At 40.8% G+C, this 17,223-nt stretch overlaps 1 protein-coding gene across 28 annotated transcripts in view; it reads left to right on the top strand.

The window, feature by feature from the left end:
- Positions 1-17,223, top strand: part of ptprdb (protein tyrosine phosphatase receptor type Db) — a 156,962-nt gene that overhangs the window by 90,276 nt on the left and 49,463 nt on the right. For all 28 annotated transcript variants that reach the window (XM_055009700.1, XM_055009701.1, XM_055009698.1 and 25 more), the window contains 2 exons: positions 10,568-10,713; positions 12,724-12,865. In XM_055009700.1, coding sequence (XP_054865675.1) covers positions 10,568-10,713; positions 12,724-12,865 — 288 coding nt within the window. The remainder of the gene's footprint in view (positions 1-10,567; positions 10,714-12,723; positions 12,866-17,223) is intronic.

Below are 17,223 nucleotides of genomic sequence, written 5' to 3'. Positions count from 1 at the left end.
ATACATATGCACTAGGCTACCATAATGGCACAAAAGTACGAGCTCGAGGCAGCCGTTTCCATCACGCATTGTTTTAAAAGTACACATCCACAAACCACTCTTGTTTTCCTTTCAGCCTCCTGCCCTCGTGTCTCATGTGTAAGTCCCAGGGTCGGCCAGCAAAGGCCCAGTCATCCATCAAAACGATGATGCTCCCAGACTTCCTCTATGAGGGTTAGGGGAGCAGCACAGATGCGACAAGGGTGGAAAGGATTCATGCTCTGTCTGTACTTTTTCTTTTTCCCCTGCCCTCGTCTCATTCACTGTGACTTTCCCCATTGCTCTTTTCTGGCTCGCTTTCTTGCCTCTTCTCAGCACATCCATATAATTTGGTGAGAAAGGAGGGACGGAGGGCTAGAGGGGGGAAAAGGGGAGGAAAGGCTGTTCGTTTCTCTTTTTATCTCATTGTGTATGACGTTCGGTGCCTCTTTTAATGTCAACAGTAGGGATTCGGAGATTTGAATGTTGAGAATTCAAATGGAGGCTGCCGGGACACTGACATCTTTGCTGCTTGTCACATATCTACATGTTTTGAAATGTTAAATGCACTCTAAAAAATTGCTTTCACTTGTGCTTATCTTCAGCTAAACTTAACGTCGGATGAATGGAATACATTTAAAGTACAATAGAGTCTTGCAAATTTTAGTTTTCTATATCTCTGGCATAAGTTTTTATCAAATTTGAGAACATCAACACAGATGTTACACTCATGTACACACTGGTAGACTGAGGGTATTAAGATGCAATCAAATGGAACAGCATCCCATGTGCATAGTTGGAATCCTTGCATGACTTCACCATATGTGCATTCTGCAGAGACGCGCTGGTACAACAGTGCAAGCAGCGCACTGAGCTTTGCATGTGAGAATGCAGGGCTTTTTTTTTTGTTAAAATTCTCCCTCTTTTACTCTCTGCCTGTCCCCTGCCACCATTTTTGTTTCTCACAGTGTTTGTGTGCGCGTGCGTGCATATGATATCTATCTGGTGGATTAAGAGTAATGCCCTGATCCTGTCACAAACTAGGCCACTGCTCCGTGTACGCGGTGAGATGTCCTATGCGAGAAGCTGCGTCTCTCCACATGTCATTCAGGGTGATGGGGAACAATGCAACAACAGGGTTCTTTTCTGCTGACCCTCGTCTGCCCCGAAACCAACGAGCCGTCGCCCCTCCCCTTGTGGCTTGGATGTAACAATAAAAATTCCAACTGAAATACAACTCCGCGTATGTGCAACACAACACAACAAATCGTCTCATTTTTCAGAGGCTTACAGTAGGGGAAGCACTGCTGAGTTGCAGCCCTTTAGCGAGCAGACTGTACATTTTGAAACCAAGCAAGAGTGGTTTAGGATTCTGCCCAAGGAGGCTCTTGGTAATGTGAACCTCTTTACCCTCGGCTTGCATCACATCATTTATGTGCTGTAAAAGCTGTGCATTTTACATTTCCCTAACCTCAAAGTTGATGTGAAATAAGAACACAGGGGAGTCAATAAACTCCATTTTCATTTTTTTTTACAGTTACTGAAATTATGACCTTTTCATACATGACATATTAGCCCTGTGTAGAACAATGGAAACACAGCACTGGTTCATGTGCTGACTGATTGACCTGTCGAAATTGAAACATATTTCTAGCACTCACGTGGCCCTCAGGCTGAAAGGTGGTTGGCTCAGTCTCCTACAATGACTGCATGTCTACTTCAGCCCTTCAGCACGGCAGCCAACATCACCTGCTTAGACATGAACTTTCTTTGTTTACCTGCAAGTATTTAATTCCGAGTCTTCCTCAGGGTGCGAGGTCAAGGGTCTGAGATGCTATTAAAAGCAACGTGCTCGTTTGTATATTGCATGTTTTTTCCATTACTAGAACAAATTATTGTAAGTTTTAGTATGACGGAAATGTGCGGTTCTCACTGTCACAGTCCTGTGAACCAATGCTCAAATTATGCAGTTTTGTATTTAATGCATTTGACTTTCTGTGAACAAAAGCCTTACCTTTTCTTTGTTGAGTAAAAACTAAAAACATGAACAGGCAGGTATCAGTTCAGGCACATTAGTAAGTGTTCTTATGTAGTGGATTGTGCACATGTGTCCTGAGTATGTTGGAAGTTACACACTGAGTGCAGACTTAGAGATTAACTGGTCCTCATTACTGATGGATGACGTACTGTCAGGATTTCCTGCAGTGAGAAGAAGAGGTAAAGTCACAAAGGTTAAAGGTTTCTGCCTGTGGGATTTGTTAAGGGTGCGAAAGACATTAAAGGTATTTCCTTAGATGGATTGTGTTTCCTGTTCTGTGAATGATTGGTATTGCTTGACTCACTGTGAAAGCAAATAAAAGGCAAGATCCTGGCTGACATCACTGCCCATAACTTCAGCACAAAATGTCAAAGTGTCAGCACCCGCTGGTGGGAGTTTAGCCCATGATGAAAGCCCTGGGTGATTTCTGCTATTCACTGGATGGTGTCAATCAAATGACCAAGAGGGCCTCCAGTGTTACAGGTCAGCTCGTTAAGGGTGTAAGCCAGGGCTATTCAATTAAAAATTGACTCGGGCCGGATTTTCAGACTAAGAACATGAGCTGGGCCGGATGTTTTTAGCAGACAGTGAGCAAAGTTAACCATTTAAAATAAACACAAACAGATCAGATAACAAACACACTGGATGTTTATAAACGTATTGCCACATCCAAAAGGACATAAACACAATAGAAGAGCAGTACTTAAACTAAACCTGTGCTGAAATACTGCTTCTTTAAATTTTACATTTCAAACACACAACTTCAACACATTTTGATAGGGAAATATAAGCACATGTTAAGGTGCATATGAACATAAAAACTGACGATTAGAAACACCATCTTTTGTTTTGGTTACATCTGAAAGTGCATTAAAAAGTAACTTGCTTAACAGTAACTTTTCAGAACTTGAGACATTTTTCTTCTTTTGAAATAACAAAAAACAGAGTGTGTCCCTGTCCATATTTGGTCTCATCTGAGACAGTCACATCTTCAGTGCATATAATCAAAAAAATAAACAGTAGGCACAGTCATAGTTACTATCCCTTTGAAACGAAATACAGCTGACATCAAAGTGCATAATAAAGTGATACTAAGTGAAATAACTGTCAAAACAAAATGTCTTTCTTAAATATTAAACTTATAATAAGTGAACAGAAAATAGTCACATAAATACATAAAACTACCTTTAGTGTCTGCTACAGCACGCTGCTTTGTTGCACTTACCATGTCTCGAAGACATCTGTGGCGAGAATGTTTGACGTGTCAGACTTGTTTGATAGCAGATGTCACACTCGTCTTAACTTGATCGTCCGTTAAAACTTCATCCACGACAGCCAACATGCAGTCCTTCACAGTTTCTGAGTCTGTGAACAGCCTCTTTTTCGTGGCCCTTTCCTGAGCTGTGCAGGTCCGCTTCATTGTAGTACAGCTCCGGTTGTAAGATGCAGTCAAACTCTGAATTATAGCCGCTCTCTCATGACATCCTTCGGGAAAGTTTGTCCGAAACGCGGCATGTTTTTTCAATGTGGTGTCTTCGGACATGATAATCTTTCAGCGCTGCAAAGCACTCGTTGCAGAGTAAACGCATTGGTTTGGCGTTCGGACTTGGTGGTAAATAAATAAATACTTGTCAGTCCACGCAGGATTAAACCGACGGTTTTCCTCGCCAATTTGTCGTTTCAGGATAGAAAAAGACATGCTGCTATTTTCGCCTGTATAGAACTGCTAATGTTAACTTTTCAAACGCGTCTCCTCAACACAATGCATTGTGGGTTAGTTGTTAGGTTATGGTAAGTGTTGCATTCGATGTTTGCAATAATGTTGGAATTTTTGTAAGAACTTGTCAGTGTAACTGAAAGATGTTTTTCTGTTTTTCTCGGACCCAAGTCCCAATCACTCGGCAGTTGCTTTAGGGCCACTCGACGGTTGCTTTCGGGCCGCATGTGGCCCGCGGGCCGCTAATTGAATAGGGCTGGTGTAAGCATTATTTTTTTCTTTAGTACATGACAGTTTTTATGTGCATGGACCATAATTGAAGATGCTTTTGAATGGAGCTCCACATATAGCACCAAAAGAGATATATTCACTTATATATATACAATTTATATGGGCAGATCCACAGCGCTCTTCTGCCTGTTCAGTACAAAACAGCAGACAGTAGTTGCTTCGCTTAGCTTAACATAGATACTGAACAGGCACATTTAAAATGAATTACATACAATGTTCAATCAAGTTTATTGGAACTCAAACAAAAACCATCATCCAAAAACAACAGATAGTTTTCTTTCAGGTAGGTTCTACTGGTTATAAGGCGCATAACCCTACATAAAGCTACAGAATGTTGCTTTTACACTTCTTTGCCAAGGACATAACATTTATTTTAAATTCTAGGCATTACAGTGCTTCTTCCAGCTCTTTGTTTGTATCTATCTGTCATTGGTTTTTATAAATGACAGGTTAAAATATACCTAATGGCAGTCTTTGTAACTGACTGTGTAGTTCCTCTTTCTTAAAAAATTAAAGGTGCAGCTGGGTGAATGTCGGGCCTGGAAACATCACTAAATTTTATGCTAAAAAATCAAAGGGCATGTTCTTTCTTGTTAAAAGTAATACATGATATAAATAAATAATAGAATATACGTAATTGGAGCCTTTTTGCCTTAAGCCATTGGGAGGGTTAACACAGTTAGACAGTGTGTATTTGCAATAAAGGAAAATAAATCTGCTCAGACACGGCAGACAAGTCGACAGCTGATGTTGAGTAAGGAATATAAGAATTGAGCCTAACTCGTTTTTAATTAACATGCCACTTATCAACTGAACTAATTCCAGTCATTATCTAAATAATTCATGGTTTGTTTTCTGGGATGATTTATTGTATTGTATTAAAATTCAGCTCCAGTGATGATGTGTCAGCTCATCTGGAATATAACATTAAAATAAATCAAGAGCGCAAATATCTCTCCACAGATGGTGACAGAAATGGGCCACATCACAAACAAAAAAAACTAAAAAATTCAAAATGCCAAAGTCGCGTTGTATAATTTTAACTGTTTGCTGCTTACACTGGCATCAGAGGGTGGAGGATGCAAGAAAAACAGCTTCGTAGGACATGACCCCTTTGGACTCCCTCAATATGTTCCCCATTGTTGAATATTAATGTCAAACGAAAAATGAAGACATGTCAAAGCGAGGCGGATTAGGCTGAGAGCAGGACAGTCCATTGAGATGAGAAGAAAAATGAAGCAGCTGCCAAAGCTTCTCAGGGTGCTGCATCACTGGCCCTTGGTATCGAAGCTATTAGCAGCTAGCATAGCTGTGCGCTCATCTGTGAATAACGCAATCTGACTACCTTAGCTTAGCCTTAGCTTAGCAGGTGCACTCGCCTGTGAAGAGGCCGGGTAGCATTAGCTTAGCTTGAGCGCAGTCAAGCAGTGGTGTGTAAGTAATACACTGCGACCAGCACTGGAAAAAAAACAACCTGTGTTCATCTTTATGGGAAGCTCTGACCCTGTAAAGTTGTGCACCCAGTGGGTAGCCCATGTGTTTCTAATGACCTATGTATAAAAGAAGATCTTGTTTGATTAATTCCACCTCTTGCATTTCTAACAAATTAACCCCGATTAATTCGCCACTAGCCAGACCCTGCAGCGGCTATGGTGGCTAAGTGTCGGGTTAATTGGACATGCATTACTAACGGCCATAAAAGTGCATATTATCTTTTGCTGTTGTGGCAGCGTACAAATGATAATGCCATAGTAATGCTTGGTGACGGTGAGTGGAGGTTGTCCAGAAAACCACAGGCCTGTTTGCCAGGGTGAAGATCACTAGCATGTAATTTTAAATAAAAACTGTTTGAGTTAAATGATCCCATTCTTCCTCTTATACAGTTCAGATAGACACTTAAACTTTGTGAAACCTGAATAATGTCTTATTTTAATTTAAATTTTTATCAAATCTCCCAGCATTTAATTGCGTATAATTTCATTTTCCATGTTGAAATAGCCCATTTTGCCAAATGTTTTCCGATTAACGCTTATGTGTTCTGCAAAAGGATGATAGCTGTCTCTGTGTTTATTGGCCCCAGCAATCCAATTTCATTACTGGGACGAAAGCAAGCAGCTGATAATTTGCTCCTAATGTGTCGGTTTGATGTTAATGTGTTTTAAGTTATGGTTCTGGCCAGCTGCCTACCCACTCTCAAGGCTGACTATCATGGCCCTGGCTCAGTCCCTTATATTGGCCTTGTTCCTCAACTTGTTTGACAAGCCTGATTCACTTTTCATTTGGGGAGTCATCAGCTAACCACCCACAGCCGCACACAATACTTTACAGCTGGATCTCTCCTCAGCAACGACTGTAAATTACTCCTCACATGCCTAACGGTAGACACACACAGTCACACAAATGTGAGCACAGATGCTTGGCAAGATCCAGATCAGTTTTTTTTTAGATATGATACACACTTCCAACATATGGGCATAGATGCTCACAAGCGCTTTGACTTCACACGAGTCTACATATAGACTCAGAAACACTCAGGATTATCTGTGAACATGTCCATAGGGAGTACTGATGTGATCAGGGAGGTCAATAACCATCTTCTTCCTCTGAGAAATGATCTGCGTTTTTAAGCCGTGAGCAGAGAAAAATCCAAGCATTAAGCAAACACGCACACATCAGCTAACTTTAACTTCTTCTCCATTCAGCTGTAGCTGTTCTCTTTTCCTAATAAAAACTCGGCTCACTCATTCTATGTTTTTATCTTAGATTTTATGTTCTGTTGTTAATCTATTGCCTCTGATAATCCAGCCCTTCTGATTGAGAGCGCACAGTATGAGGCCTGGGGGCTCACAGTTTGCAACGTTTTGCAATTTTTTAAAAAATGTGTAGAAATAATTTCCAATCATAACACAGTGCTCTTCAAAATATATAAACATCTGGACTGAGTATTTCCTCTTCTGTCAGAAAATTAGATTCATAGACGTAACATCTCTTTTTTTTCCATCAAATAGAGGATATTTGAAATAAAATCTACATTCCAATCACTGAGTTTCTCAACACATTCCTAAATTTTTCTATGTAATAAAAAGTATAAGAGATTCTTTCTTTAACCTGAGACGAACATCTTTCCCAGTTCTTTCCATCTGTTATTCCTGCCAAATATGAACTTGCCATCCTAAGAGTTACACTCTTTCCTAATCTTGATACACCATATCTGTAAATCATACTCCCTGAAGGTTTGTTCCAGCATCTGTTCTTACAAACTCGATCTCTCTCGCTGTGTCCCTCTAGGTTAAGACAGCATCTGCCAGCCACAGCATGTCCCTGTAGTCTCCTACACAGTGCTATTAGCTTCCTTAGTCCCACTATTTGTCTTTTCAAAGTGCTACACCAGTGATTCTCCATCACCCCATTACAATCCATCCAAAAATGGTGCTGCATTTGTCACGGTTTACAAAATTAAACCTGACAAACAAACAAAACCAGTCAATAGTCGGAGGAGAAGCATAGCAGGGTCTGTCGAGAGGTTTTACCTGTAATAAATATTGATGTTGTAATTTTTAAAGAAAAATTAGGACACCATCATTCTGTGTTTCATTTTGGAATACAAAAGGCGGCATCAAGATGGTCTTTTCACCCTGGAAGTTTATCACACGTCTTCAGAAGTGACTCGAAAGTGGTGCGAAGAGGGGAGTCGACTGTTTAATCCCTGCCATCTGTTGTGTAGATCAGATCCCACTATATGATGACCTGTATGTCGGCCACCCTCCTTCCACCCCCCACACACACATATCAAGAGAGGAAGGATTGTTACTGTCTAATTCCATCTAAATCCCTCTATGTGGATCACTCATTAGTTTCCCCATTGTGTATGATACGCAGGGAAAAGGAGGCTGTGTGGAACACCTGAGCACATGCATCGGCACCCCCATCACTGCCGCAAACAACTTTTGACATTTTATATCTGTAAAATAATAAACCCTCACGTGTCTCTTTCCTTCCCCCAAAACCTCTACAAATGTTTAAGTGCCCTTTTAAGCTTTGGCCCCCTTCCTATGACCCAAATGTCAGTGCTTAATCGGCAGCATTTAATCGTCTTGGATGAGAGCTGAAACATTTCCAAGAGCCAAAAAGACAAGTTCTACTGAACCACTTATGGGGAAAATGATTTAAGGCAGTGCTGAGAAGGAGGACAAGGTTAGAAGAAGGGTGATGGATTTAGAGAAAAAGTAGTAAAGTGAGAGAATAGAGAAAAGCAAAATCAAGGAAAAGCGAATAAGGAAGCGAGCTCAAAAGAGTAGGGGAGGAGAGAAATTATTGAGAGGAGGAATTGCGAGAGAGAGTTGGGAGAAGTGTGGAGCATACGGTTGCATCCTCCCCCCTTTCCTCCCCACTCCCACCCCCCTTCATAAAGTCAGTCAATGTGACAGGAAGACTTATATAACACCCCAGAGATGGAGGGAGGAGATGGGGAAAGAGTAACAAGGAGGAGGATGAAAGAGGGAGCAAGGAGAGCAGCTGTGAAGCGGGAGGAAGAAGCGATGCAGTGACAAAGAATTGGGAATGGGGTAGAGAGATAAAGAGGCAAAATATAAAGAGAGAATCTAAGACAATTAAACAAGAGATGTATGAAGAGAGTGATCGGGGCGAGAGAGATAAAGAGAAGGGGGAAAGATAAAAAAAAAAAAAAAAAAAGCAGTTGAAAGATCTACCATGCCTTTTAGTATGGCTCTGCTGGCTTTACACTTTTCATTTGTTTTGTGGGGGAGAGATTAGCAAGAGGATTAAGAGAGAGATTCTCCCGCTCCTCATTCTTTCTCTTTTTCCCTCAGCCTCCCTCTCAGATGGGCTCACACATTTGCTCGCTTACTCAGACATCACGCACACACATGCATTACAATAGCATGCATATAGGAATGATCTGCGTGCAGCGATGTACCGTACATATTAGCACCACAAAAGAAACCATTACTTTTTATTGTATATTCATCTGTAGACTGTTTTGTCTCCAAAAAAAATGTACAAAATTGAGAAATTACCATTGCAATTTCCCAGAGCCCAAAATGCCTTCTTTTTTTAAAAAAAATTGCTTGAAAATTACATGTTTTACATAAAGGGGGCAAAAACACAGATCTGGAAATTGTCATATTTTGGAAGCACCCTGGTGAATGCATTGTCCAGAGTGATGGTCTGTCGGTTGGCCAGTTATTTAATCGGCTAATCGTTTGGCAGTGAATGAACTCACACAAACACACTCCCACATACAGGTGCACAGTTTCTGTAGATGAATGTAAATTGGCGTGTGCATGGAGGAAAAAGTGAGCACACACACACACACACACACACACACACACACAGACACACACACACACACACACACACACACTGTGTTATTCAGTCACTGAGGTAGATTTGGCAGTGAGCCAGTGAGGTGTAGGGGTGATTGGGCAGCTTGGGGCTCTCTGACTGTTTGCTGGTACATCTGGCTCGCTCACTCTCCATCTCACCCTCTGTGTCTCTCTCTCTCTCTCTCTCTCTCTCTCCGGCTCGTCTTCCTCTCTTTCCCTCCACCGCTCTCCATCTGTCTCTCTCATTCGTTCCTTTTATCTCATTCGCTCCTCCGTTCATTTCTCCCCACTCTTTCGACACACGCTCGCTCTTGTTTTTTTTTCCTCCTCTTCTCTGAAAGGCTTTTTCTCCCTTTTCTCCCTCCCTCCTTTTAAACAGCAAAAAGCAATTTCTCTCCCTTTGTCAGGGCGGTTGGCGGTAAGCCCTTAAGTAGGGATTTTCTGGTTTGGCTGGAATGCCATTAGGCGAGCTGGTGGTGACGTGCCGTGACTGACGTGCCGAATCTTTTTGATGTCGTGATGTCACAATCCAGCAGAGGCTGTGGTTATGATATTGTTGGCGTCCCCGGAACGAGGGGCTTTAGTGGTCATGTCAGGAGTAAGTCTTCATAAATCCTTTATGGCACAGAAATATTAAGCTTCTTTGGTGGTACAGGGACAGAGGGAGAACATGGTTGTACGTGCACACACGTGTATAGAAAACAAAAAGACACACGCAGACACAAAGCCACCCACATTTGCATCTAAGCTGGAAGATGTGGTGGAGGTGGACACGAACTCCAATAAGGGGTTGACACTGTAACACGAAGACACACTCGAAAACAGCTGGATTGTTGAAACCTTTTTACAGACTGTATCATTGTTCTTCACTCTTTCACTTAAATTGCATGCCACATACCCAGCTTGCATTCCCTTTTCACACACAACAAAGGTAAATGTTATATACGTGTGAGAAGAAGATTATTGTAGCATATTGAGTGATGTTCCGGTGTTGACATGCATTTAGGAGAATCTAATATTCCATTAGTGCATAACTACGTGTGTGCGGATGTGTTGTCATGTGAATGCTATTGGATAACACTTCATGACAACTTCTTCCTGGACTTGTTGACATGTGCAAACACACGAACTAACTTATTATTACATCTTTTCTCACAGCGCCCCCCAGATTCACACGAACCCCAGAAGACCAAACAGGAGTCCAGGGGGGAGTAGCTTCCTTTGTGTGCCAGGCCTCCGGGGAACCGCAGCCCAAGATTGTCTGGAACAAGAAGGGCAAGAAAGTCAGCAACCAAAGATTTGAGGTACGATGTTGTGATACTAATGAACGAAGCGCAGTGGGAACTGGTTTGCATCCCCCAATAGAGCCACAGCAAAGGTTCGCTGACTGCGTGGAGGCTGTGCTCGTGGTCACAGAGTGAACTGAAGCAGGAGGACTGCTGCTGTTGTTGACAGTTCTTGTTTGTGTTTTCCTGCTGTTTTGTCCTTCTTACACTTTTCTCACAGCAGACGTTTGACTGGTAAAACTAATGACGTTAAACATGGCTGTAAACACTGATTAATGATTGTTTCATTGACAGAGAATTAATCTGCAACTGTTCTAATAATGAGTTTGTTGCTAAAAGGAATAATTTTAATTATAAAAGATGGGGATGGAGCTACGAGACAGCTGTGCTGATTAAATATACAATATGTAAAGTGTTAATCTGCAAGCTTTAGAGAGGCTTGTAGGCACATATTTTGTCTCTAAATGAAGCCAGGTTAGCTGTGTTTTCAGTAGACTTCATGACAAGCTAACCATAACCTGCCTATAGGTTGATATTTATAAATAGATTAAGAATGTAGAAAATGAAAAAATGTATTTTCAAACTGTGAAACTAGTCCTCTTAAGAACTTTTAAAGATTAAATGTCAAACACTACATAGTTCCAGCTCATCAGACTGTTGATGAGACAGATATTTTAAGAAATTGGCCTTCACCAAACAATCAATTCATTAAATAATTGCCAGAATTGTTTACAATGAAAAAAATGCTGCTGTACATTTCGGTTTTCCTCTTTCTCTTTCTCCTGTATTGTATATGAATACACACTCAGTTTGTCTAAATACAGCAGAACTATCATCAGTGTTTTCGCCCGCTGATATTTGTTGCGATGAAAGTTGGCATTTAACTCAATAATGAGTGTTGTGTTTTCGTTTAGTTATTATTATATACAGACACATGAACAGTTTGCGTACAGAGTCAAAATTTTTACCTGGATAGATTTGATCAGTTTCTGTCCTTTCTGTATTTGTACTCCAAAGGTTGTGCAGGTGTGTGAAATGCTCTCTGTTCCAACCCTTTCATATGTCAGATGATGCCTTGGGCTACAGTATATGAGATTCTTATATGATCAGCCTTATTAGTTTCCCAGAGGCCCAAACCTTTGATTTATTTCCCCACCTCACAAGTCACTCTTAGATGGAAATGTTGAATCGGCTTCGCCCCTGCTCCACCAGCGTCACCCTGAGCTCACGGTGCTTTTTCCACTTTAATAAGTCCGTTTTTCCTCCCAGGTTTCAGTTCATCTGGGTGTCTTCCTGTTTGTGATTAAATTACTCCAGGAGATGTTTTGTTTTTTATTCCAGACTCTATAAGCTTGAGCTACCTGCTGTATATTTTTCTTTGCTTCCTGTTGGTCAGGACTTGTTGGGGAATTTATTTTTATTGGATTTCAGTCAGTAGAAACCCTTCCCAGAATTCGAAATCCAGATCAATTACATGCTTGTATTAAGCTTATGCAAGTTGTAATGCACAATCTGGTAGCTCTGAAAAATCCCAAAGTTATTACAAATCCGAACAGAACAAGAGAAATATTCTACTACATTATTTCACTGCAGTCAAAAAGTACTTCAGTGGAGTGTTTGTGTAGTGCTACTGGATTTTAATATCTGTAGTGACCGATGTTACACTTCGGATTTGGCTTTTCTCACTAAATTAAAAACTGACAATAGTCCTTCAAAACTTTTTTTCCCTGCAAATTTTTGCTGAGGATAAAATTAAAACCAAACGGCAACATCAGTCAGAGTCCAGTGTTGTAGATACATTTCAACAAATTTGCTGTCACTATATCTGTTGCACACTGCAGTATTTTAAAGCTGGATGAATTTAGAAGAGGTTTTGTCAAAAATGCAAGTTCCTTTTTCTGCAGTGGCATGCAAAGTAACATCAATAAAGAAACACCAACTATGAGCAATTCATTTCAGCTCACGCATCATTTGATCCACAAGAGAAAAATCTATTTTAGCTGCTTTAACAAATTTTCCCAACAACAGGTAATAGAGTTTGACGATGGATCCGGCTCGGTCCTGAGGATTCAGCCGCTGAGAACCCCCAGAGATGAGGCAATTTATGAATGTCACGCCTCCAACTCAGCAGGAGAGATTACTGCCTCCACCAGACTCAGCGTGTTAAGAGGTCAGTGTCAGTGTTCACTCAGTCTGACTCCATGTAGCTGTCACACACTTTATTTCACGTTCATTATCTAAACACTTCTTGAATTTGTTCATAACACACTATAATACAGAATAAATAATGTATTTGCACAGATAAAGGCATTTTTTCAGTTTTGTATTAGTCTGTTTGTCTATAATTAACTCTTATCACCAATAACTGCTGTAAGTAAATAACAAATCATTGCCAATTTAACACATTTGTTAAGAATTCATTGTTTCAATTTCCATTCCAGTATTTCTGGTATCAAGAGCGATCTTTCAACATTAGTGTGTCTTGTGAGTTGTGAACGTATTTTTTAAACAGTTTTAACTTTCTGAACCCCATTTTCTTTGGGCCTGAAGTATCTTTACTCACCGTGGGTTCATTTTTACTGCAATATATGGAAACAGCACAAACCTAGCTCAGAATAGTGAGGATTCAGAATTGTCTTCTGTCTGTGTCTGCAGTATGACACAGTTATAATGCCATAAATTCTTTTTTTTTTTTTTTTTAAAGAAAGAAAAGAAAAATGCAAGTTGGATTTTATGATAATTTATTTTACAAAAATCTACATATACAATATGTCCGTAAGTGCCCACCGGTATCACTAGTACTGGAAAAAAATGGTGTCTGTATATACTATCAATATTTTACTACTAACAAAACCTGCAGTTCAACTAAAAGCTCCATTTGAGACTTCTTTTCTTCTTTTTTTGCAGACTTTGGTCTGTGCAAAGGGTTTTTTAGAGAGTTTTTTTTTAATTGAGACATGTGTAAGTGAGTCTGTTGAAATGTCATGATTTTCAGATCAGATTTGAATACTTTTTCCCAAACAAACACTTGATCACAGATTGAAAGTCAGATGAATTTCTTTCTTTGAAAAGGATGTCTTTCTGGTGTTTTTTAAAAGCAGCTTTTCAAACTGCTGGCTAATTTCAAGGTTTTGATGTTTAAATACACAGTGATGATTATTCTATGTACATGATTATTTATGAGTAAATATGATTCTGTCTATGTTCTAACTAAGTTATCAATTGGTGATTAGCAGTTTGTACACTAGTTTAGTTTGCTTCATAGTAGCATATAGTATGTAAGGGTATAACGGCACAAAAAAAACTCTTCTTTTCATATACTGAAAGTATTTTATTGATGTTAGCATTGCCTTGAATACACTAAAAACATAATCCAGTCATAATCAGGTTTTGCACCGTCATTGTAATACTTTTCCGTCACTTTTCTTGTACCTTAAACACTATTTACGCAGAAGAAATTTGAGGTTCAGGGGATGTTTCTTCAAATATGGATATGCAAGTGTAAGCACGGATCCACTGCGGTAGACGGTTTAGTGTTAGCAAGAGTCCATTAATGCAGATAGTGATGTTAGTGTTAGTGGAGTCCATTAGGAGAACATTATGTACCGGTAGTTTGAAGCTCATGAGTGTCTTAGTGAGTGAAGTTGCTCAAGTGTGGATAATCACATCGCCTGCCTTTACAGTACGTGCTCGTGGGGAAAGGACGTGCAGCCTATTGTTCCACCATCTCATCTCTTTCTCACTCCTTTTCTCTCTCGTCTCTCTGAGGGCTAATAACACTGTTTGAGCTCGTCCGCCAGTCTCTTGTCTTTCTCTCTTGTCTGTGTGCGTTTGTTGTTTTCCCAAGTCCATTCCCTCTCACTCTTTATTGTGCTCTTCCCATTTTCCTCTCTTTTTATGCACAATCCTTCTTTTCCTTATCGCTCACTCCCTCTGTCTCTCCTCATGCTCTTAGGTCCACTACATAGCAGCCTCTAAATTATTCACATCAGACCACTCTTTGCATCTTCTGTGCTGTTCCGCTCCATCCATCCAGAATTTTTCCTGTCTCGCATAGTTGTCTTTTGTACGTGTGTGTTTGCACTTGTCTGTCCATGTGAGTGCATGCAGGCATGCTCGCTCCTATGTGTGCATCTGGTTGTGCTCTTGCTTATGTTTCTTTGTGTCTATTTTTGCTCTTCCTGCTCCTCTTGATGGAAGCTCCAATCCCCTCATCTCCAATCTTTCTTTTTTCACTGAGAACATTATCGCTCAAGCACATGCACACGGGCAACACACACACACACACACACACACACAGACAAACGTATCCTCAATCTAAGACAGTCAGCCTTTATGTAGTGATTAGCCTCTTTTTGTTCCTCTGAGGAGTCATTGTGTTGTAGATGAATAAGAGGCCACCTGGGAGCAGCTAATAGTCCCCGATAGACTGTCGGTCCAAATGTCAGCCACAAAGTGCACACATGTGTGCAAATACATGCACACGCACTTAGAGGGGCACACAAACACACACAGTCTTGTCAGTCATGTCGCCGTGTCCCTCCCTGGCTCTTGAAAGGCACCAAAGCTCCAGTGACTGACTGACTGACTGTCTGACAGGAGGGATCCGGTGTTAAGGTCAGCCGGCTTAATTACTGAGGATTAGAACCAGGCTAATTGAAATCTTGGCTCCCAGTAAATGGCTGTGATTGGCAATGGCTGAAATAATAATGAAGCTGAGAGCAATTATAAGCTTTAGTATCCATTGTATAGTCAGATACTGTATAATTCATGGCACAAGAAAAACCTTGTGTGTGTGTGTCTGAAGGGATGTTTGATAAGCACTTGAGTCCACAAAATATGGTCGTAAATTAGAAAGTTTTAATGTTCTGACTAATGTATCTTTTTAAATTTGTCTTAAAGGACAACACAACGCTTTTGGATCTTATTTGACAAAGACTTACGATGTAAAATTCAGTCACTGATTTACACACAGCAGCAGTCAGCTGATCAGACAGGTTGCAAAGAAGCCAAAACTTTATCCCAACTATCTAAACTACTTTATTTAGAGGTGAAAGTGAATCTGAGTGCTGCAAAATTGCTATCACAGCAGGTCATAGTGGTCTGTCAACTATGGTGAAGAATAACTTTCCTTTTTACCTTTGTAAGAATTAAAAGAAATAAATTCTAGTAAATAAAGCATTCATTGAAGGTGCAGGTTGTATTAAGGGTAATTATAGTTTGGTTATTTTCATCGTAATATGCATAAGATGCTTTATTTTCCTGTGTGTCATCAGTGTGGTTGATTTTAGGTACATATTTCAAACAGACCAGAGTTAATTAATTACTCTGAGCAAAAAAAAAAGCTAACATGTAAGAAACAGAAAGAATTGCAGTGGCACAGTTGTGTTGTTTTGGATTGTATTAAAATATATTATGTGTGCATTAATGATATAAGAACTACTCCCTACAGTTCATCCTCTGAGTCAGTCATGAATGACAGAAACAGGTTTGTTTGCAGGTGCATGTTACACTCGGGCTTCTGAAACAGCAGCCAGCTCATTCTTTAGTTCCCATGAAGAACAGACAGTCCTCCAGATTTACTGATGACAAACCCAGAACGCTATGTGTATGAGTGTCTGTGCGTGTGCGTTTGCGATTTCATTTTGGGTCTTGCATAAGGAGGAAAGTGTTCGCACAGCGGTTCCCATGATTGCGCGACCGGGCTTTTCTGTGAGCTGTGAAATTATCTGGATCGCTCACAGTGGAAACAGTGAAGCGGGAGCGCATCCAAATGAAACAGTGTGATGTGTGTGAGGCTCCGTCAACAAGGGAGTGTAGGGTTACGCATCTGCCCCGACCTCAGGGGGTTCTTAGCTGTTACTGTTTCTCTAACACACACACACGCACGTACACGCACGTACACGCAGCTCCGTCCCAAACACACCGGGGTGTTGGTTACACCTGTCGCCATGATGGATGGTGGAAAGCAGGTTATGCACGTGTGTGTATGTGCTTCAGTTCATTGAATCAGCCCTCGCTTTCGCTTACATCGCTTCACACCTTGTTAACTTTAAATTAAAAAATGCCCATGTTTTGTTTCGGTCTGCACATAAGTGTGCGTGTGTGTCCTCGTGTTGTTTAGTGCATGTGGGTTTTCACCCAGGCCTCGCATCAATTCCTCCAGCAGATCCATGACTGCAACTGTTTTTCTGTGCACATGTCAGTGGTTGCAGAAAAGGGGCAGGGAGAGATGCATGATCTCGGGGAGTAGCACTGGAACTGTGCATCCTCAATGTTCAGTGCGGTGTCCCACCCCAGGTAGATGAAATAGAATGCATTATTCCTGCCTATGAGGGGCTGGCTTTGAAGTAAGCGTTTGCATAATGAAAGCGGAGAGAATCAGGATTGTTATGCTGTATAGGTCCCTTGTGCTCGTTCTCCCTCCCTGTCTGTTCCTCTCTCACTTGTTCTCTCTGTTTTCCTTTCTGTCACTCTTTCTTTGTCCTGCTCTATTGTAATCTATTCTCCTTGTTTCTCCTATATTCT

The sequence above is a fragment of the Amphiprion ocellaris genome, chromosome 4 (assembly GCF_022539595.1).
Source record: "Amphiprion ocellaris isolate individual 3 ecotype Okinawa chromosome 4, ASM2253959v1, whole genome shotgun sequence".
Classification (NCBI taxonomy): domain Eukaryota; kingdom Metazoa; phylum Chordata; class Actinopteri; family Pomacentridae; genus Amphiprion; species Amphiprion ocellaris.
Note: the sequence above shows the minus strand (reverse complement) of the source record. Positions and strands in the feature narration are given on the sequence as shown.